At 34.0% G+C, this 6102-nt stretch overlaps 1 protein-coding gene across 1 annotated transcript; it reads right to left on the bottom strand.

Moving 5' to 3' along the window:
* Positions 1–871: 871 nt before the first annotated feature.
* Ost48 (dolichyl-diphosphooligosaccharide--protein glycosyltransferase non-catalytic subunit Ost48) lies at positions 872–2915 on the bottom strand. Its single transcript, XM_077428419.1, has 6 exons — positions 2690–2915; positions 2351–2589; positions 1891–2280; positions 1663–1824; positions 1345–1575; positions 872–1267 (listed from the first exon to the last, which is right to left on the bottom strand). Exons 1-6 carry the CDS (start codon positions 2823–2825, stop codon positions 1109–1111), a joined length of 1317 nt encoding a protein of 438 aa, XP_077284545.1. The 5' UTR covers positions 2826–2915; the 3' UTR covers positions 872–1108.
* Positions 2916–6102: the final 3187 nt, after the last annotated feature.

Here is a 6102-nt window from a genome sequence, read left to right as displayed (position 1 = left end):
TAAAATTATACTAACTGATTAGCAAACATTTTAAAGATTCAACATTCAATTTTGTTTTATCACTGCGCTGCATTGTTCACCAAAGCAATAAAGTAAAAAGTCATTAGGGGAATGCATTTGTTTCTGATAAATACAGATAATATTTAACTAATATGGCAATATTTTCGTTGAAGGTTTTGAATATTTCAATCCATCTATTAGATAAAAGAAAGAGTATACATATATGTACGTATGTACTGGTTTTATCTCACGACTGGGCAGATACATACCTACTATACTGGTGAAATCAATACGATTAGTCTCATTTATTTTTATTTTAAAACGTGGATTTTGAAAAAATATTGTGTCTTAACCAAGATTTCATGTTTATAAAATATTAAACATTTTCTTGTTTTCGTTTAAAACCCAAAATAGGTATTCTAAATGAATCTGATTTCATCAAAAACTATGATCTTACATCACATTTTTAAGCTAGTATGAGGAGCATAAAATTGAAATTGTTTATTTTTTAAAACTATTTCTATGAGGTTTAATATTTTTTATGGCCAAAATTCTAAATTTAGTAAAGTACACTCAATACACTGATAGATTTAATTAACAATGAATGTTAATTGAATTATTTATATATTCCTATTTTATAAACTGAAACAAATAGGAGTGAGTATACTTTATCATGATGTATTAAATTAACACAAAGAAAGCTGGAATTTAAATCATGTATAAAGAAATACAATTTTAATTTTATGCATTTGCGAATATCTGATAGACGAATTATAATTGACTATAGGAATATTTTTCATTAGTTCAAATTTATCTGAATTTGAACAGTTAATTCTATATAATTTTCTCTATCATGGTTAAAAAAGACTCGTAAAATTTTTCTTGTACATACGTTTATTTCCACTTTCAGAACAAACTCTGATTTACCATACAAAAGTAGATAACAAAACATCAATCAAACAGTGCATTCGAATGTATTACGAACAGACTTATGTATATCACAAACTTGTTTTAAAATTATCACTTTAAATATATTATTAAATTAAGTCTTTAGGTTTTTGTGAACGAAAATGCAAATATATTGTTCTATTAAGTGTATTAATCTTGATTATTCACTCTTGGTTTTTGTGGTTTCTTCTTTGAAGTGTAGGAATACAAAAGAGAATATGAAAACACCAATCATCATCGAGAATGAACTTGCATAATATGGATATGCACTAGGAATGAAACGTTCATATTGCGTATGTTCCAATGGTCTCACCGAAACCTAAAAAATGAAATAATTAAATCACACGAATAAATTTTACATGCCACAAAATGAATGTTATCAATCTTTAAACATACTTGTGTGGCACTGAAAAGATGGGTATATCCAATTCTGTCATAATCTACTTTGAATTGGAAAACACCATAGACATCAGGAACTATAAATTGAGCTTCATATACTCCAGCTGGCTTACGCTTGAGGGTTGTTCTGATAAATGGATCGATTCTGACAAATTCTAATTGTACATCTGTAGCATCATATGCTTGCCAATTTCCATTGACAAGTTTTTCTATTTCGATTTGGTAGACCTAAAATAACAAATAATCACAAAAAAATGTCTAAATATATATACATATGTATATGAAATCAAATTTATATGAGTAATATTTACGTACAACAGATTCCATTATAGTGTAGGCTGATGGAGGTTGAGTTTCTCCTTGTCTATAATGTCGGACAGACTTGACTCTCAACTGTCCATGTTCACCAAACACCCATTGACTGATCGATGTTGCGAGAGCTTTATTACCGGATAAGGGAGCTGATAATTTATCACCCTGAAAACATTACAAGCATTACATATGGAACCATAAGTCTTCAAAAGCCAACCAAATATAACATACTTGTGCTTTTTGAACAGAAGATGTGAACGCTTCATCGGAGAAGAAATACAACGATCCGCTGAAAACAATTCTTGCATTGTTACGAGCTTGTAATGCTGCCATTAATAGAGCGTTTTTACCGACTGCATGTGGATATTCTTTAATTGATTGATCTGGGTTGTAGCTGTATGCAGTACTGTCAGCAGTGAGCAAAGGCAACACCAAAGGATTATCTTTATCAGCGATAAGACCAGTACCCTTGTAAAGGATTGGTGCCAAGGCATTTTTGCTTCCGACAATAACTGGAGCGTTGATTAAGTTGTTTGGAGATGCAACTATTTTAGTGTGTTGTCCTTCATCGGAGACATCATAGTTCAGATGATCTATTATAGCAGATCCTTCTTCATCAACCTATTTAACAAAACATGACATAAATATGGGCATGTCTATGTATATGATTGTAAGAGAGTAATCTATTCACCTCAAAACCACATTCGGATGCAAGTTCCCTTAGAACGTCCCCGGCATTTGAGCTTCCAGCTACCAAAACATTACCACCGTCATCGATAAACTGTGTTACACTTTCAACACTAAGAGTACCGCCAAATTCAAGTACAGATGGTGCAAAGATTATCAAGTGTTTGTAAAGGTATTCCCCATATTTCGCAAGAACCAAATTTTGATCATCAGCTAATTTAAAAGTAAGAGTGTATCCACGATCTGAAATAGTGCACAAATTTGTTATTAGATTTCATAAAATTCCTTTGGACGTAACATTGAACGTCAAGTGCAGGGAGTATAGGTTATGTGTGACCGGTACCTTGCAAAGATTTGAAGAAGATGGAGTGTGTTTCCCTAATGGCAAGGTTGTCTAGCAATACCAGAGTATCTGCAGGGGGCGCAGCCCTACCCACCCCCGCTAGCGCTACCGCAATCAGAGCCACGTACAAATACATTTTAGCGGCCGGCGCAGCACTCCCCCTACAATCCGAGTCTGACGTACTGACGTGTCGCTCTTGGCACTAACACGCTAATCGATTACGGCCATTTACATTTTTTTTGCACAATCTGCTTGCCAAAAACTGCACTGCTATGCCAGTATGTAGATATAATATTAAAATAAATGAAATCAAGCCACACTATGAATTTTTAATATAAATAATATAAATTCTGTGACAAAAATTGAAAAATATATCATAAAAGAGTTGTTTTGACTTAGTGACTCTCGGTACTGAATAATATTGTACATGTGTAAAGTTAGGCTTGGGATTTTTTTTGACAGAGTTGGAGTCTGCAGTCACATTTTTCAACAACTGATTTATTAACAACTAGTGTTGTACCCGTTGAAATATCATCGCTTGGATGTTGGCATATTAAGTTATTAAATTAAATGTTCGGTTCTATCCGCACGCGGTCGTTTTTTTCAAATACCTTTTAAATATATTTAATTTAATATTTATATTTAATTGTTTAATACAGAGAATTGGAGCAGAGCAGCAGCATGGAGCACGGAACAGTAGAGCAATGAGATTTTACCTGGAGCAGGAGCGGAGTGGAGCACGTAAAATTTTGTTGTGCTCCATGCTCCGAATATATTTTTATTTTCAGCCTGGTAAACGGGCTACATCCCAAACGTGAATCGCTGTCAGGATAACCGTCGCTACGAAAATCTCTCGCACGAAAATTCAGTCTACTGTTGCACGAAAATTAATCGCATAGGAAAATTGCCGTACAGAAAACTGCCCAAATATTGCTCAGCAAATGCTTTTTGCGTGTAAATTGTAAATTGTAATTTGCATGTAATTTGATGGAGGCAAATTCTCTGTCAAAAGGAAACATTGGTAGCAAATAGTATATATATATATATAAGTTTTTTCTTTTGTTATTGTATAAGTTTTGGCAGTGGTTTAGCTGTGACATACATGTCGAATCGAAACGACTATTATAGTACGGCGAGCGTTATCTCAGACAGACACACAGAATAACGATATTATATATAAGATACAACGTAACTGTAATGTTCGTGCCATTTTATTTGACTCTTGCAAATAATCATTTATTGTTTTTGTGTTTTGACATACCACCTAAACATTATTGTGGACAACAAATATAAGGGAGATAATATTTAATTATATTTATTTTATATGTAAGTATTGTAGCATGGACATGAAGTGGGGTTACCAGATCGGAACGAAAGAAGGAGTAAATAGTAATTTTTGAAAAATTGTATTGTTAACTTCACTTTTATTTTTGATCTCGAATAGTCAGATTCGAATGAATCAATGGAGTAGTTCGCCAACATTTTTTATTAAGTGCAATGACTGCAGTCGGCTGTTGAGCACTGCTTGTTCATAGGCCGTTGGGTTCCGATCACTAGTTAACCCTTTGAGTGCTGACGTCGTTTCTGTTGAAAGCCCGCCATACTGAAAATTTCGCCAACACTTCCAAATAGAAGTATTTAGAAATCCAATAGAAAGCAGGGATAAAAATTGTAGCTAATCCCAACAAACCCTAGATCACGATCCTAGATAACTTTCACCGATGATTTCGGGTTTTGTAAAGGTGTGTTTAGACTCACAACAACAATATAAAATAAACAAAAGAAGTCTAGTAATAAATGTATTTTTCCAAAATAAGTTCCATCTTCTTCCTTTTTTTACTAATGTTAAAATGTAATGCTAACAATCTACATACATACATATATGCCAAGCCATAATCTAAAATACTCAGCAGTTAGGGATTTCCATCGGGAAATTCTGCTATGGTTATAAATTCAGAAATTTCGGTGTAAACCAGTCTTTATAAACATTGACATGGATTACACGACCCATGTTCAATGCATTTTTTTATCATCATCATCATCATCATACATGATTTCGTTAACGGTAAATACTTTATATATTTAATTATTTCTTGTAATTCTCTTAAAAAATCAGTTTTATTCTTGACCGAATATAAGTATAGTTTTCATTATATTTTTCGGAAAACTACAAAATTCTACAATAATAATGATAGTAATAAAGGGACACAAAATCACATATTTGCTAAATGTGCCAATAATATTGGTATACCTCTGCTGAGATATGTAATTGTTTTAAGAATATTAATATTGACCTGTATTTATTTGTTAATTAAACTTCAATAAACAAATAGCCTGATTAAAATACATATGTTATATTTTAAGCACAATGGACCACCTCCAAGTAGTTGGTGAACTAATCGAGCGCGCCAACGAATATCAACGGCAATTGTGCCTAGGTTTCGTCGATTATGAAAAAGCTTTCAATACAGTTAGCCATAGTGCAGTACTTAACGCTCTACAAACACAGGGAGTGCCGGAACCCTATGTGGGGCTGTTAGCTGCAATATATTAGAACGCCATAACTTCGGTTAAAAAGTTTTTCAGGTACAGATAGATTTAGCATAAGAAAAGGAGTAAGGCAAAGAGACACCAAATCTCCTAAACTATTCAATGGGGTGCCTTAGGGGATGTTCAGGAACTTGGAATGGGCCACAGCCGGAGTAAGCATCAACGGTCGCTTCTTGAGTCACCTTCGGTTCGCAGACGATATAGTTTTAATAGCTCGTGATCCAGTTGACCTTCTTGACAGACTAACACAATTGGACAGGGAAAGTAGAAAAGTGGGATTAAAAATTAACGTAGATAAGACCAAACTAATGTTCAATAGTTATTGCATTCCTGATGTCATTGGATGATAAAACAGTAGAAGTAGTAAATAAGTATTTATATTTATGTCAAATAATTGACATGTCCGGCAGTAAAGATAAAGAGATAAAGAGACGTATGAAATTAGGATGGAGTGAATTTGGACGAATGACTGCTGTTTAAAATAAAAAATGCCACTCTGCCTGAAGAAAAAGATCTTCGATCAATGCGTTTTGCCAGTGATGAAGTATAGATGTGAAACTTGGACACTGCACGCCAAAATGCTGCACAAAGTCCAATGCACTCAAATAAGTATCTAAAGCTGTATGGCTGGCATAACGAGGAAAGACAGGAAGCGGAACACGTGGGTGAGAAATATGACAAAATTAGTGGACATAGTGGATAGAGTAATGAGATTGAAATGACAATGGGCGGGGCACGTGGCTAGAAGAATCGAAGAAAGGTGGACAAAAGAAGTACTTGAATGGTACCCGAGAGTATGCAAAACGGTATAAGGAAGACCGCAGGGAAGATGGGTGGACGAAATTAGGAAAATGTGTGGGGTG

This window comes from Arctopsyche grandis, chromosome 3 (genome assembly GCF_051622035.1).
Source record: "Arctopsyche grandis isolate Sample6627 chromosome 3, ASM5162203v2, whole genome shotgun sequence".
NCBI classification, from domain to species: Eukaryota; Metazoa; Arthropoda; class Insecta; order Trichoptera; family Hydropsychidae; genus Arctopsyche; species Arctopsyche grandis.
The sequence above is the reverse complement of the archived record's forward strand: the minus strand, read 5'-3'. Positions and strand labels throughout refer to the sequence as shown.

Bases quoted from the DNA above. Each gene is read 5' to 3' on its own strand.
- Ost48 (XM_077428419.1), bottom strand. From the start codon at position 2,825: ATGTATTTGTACGTGGCTCTGATTGCGGTAGCGCTAGCGGGGGTGGGT. The intron at 2,590-2,689 runs GTACCGGTCACA...GCACTATTTCAG, and splicing joins CTTCTTCAAATCTTTGCAAG to ATCGTGGATACACTCTTACT. The intron at 1,576-1,662 runs GTACGTAAATAT...TTGTTATTTTAG, and splicing joins ACACTATAATGGAATCTGTT to GTCTACCAAATCGAAATAGA.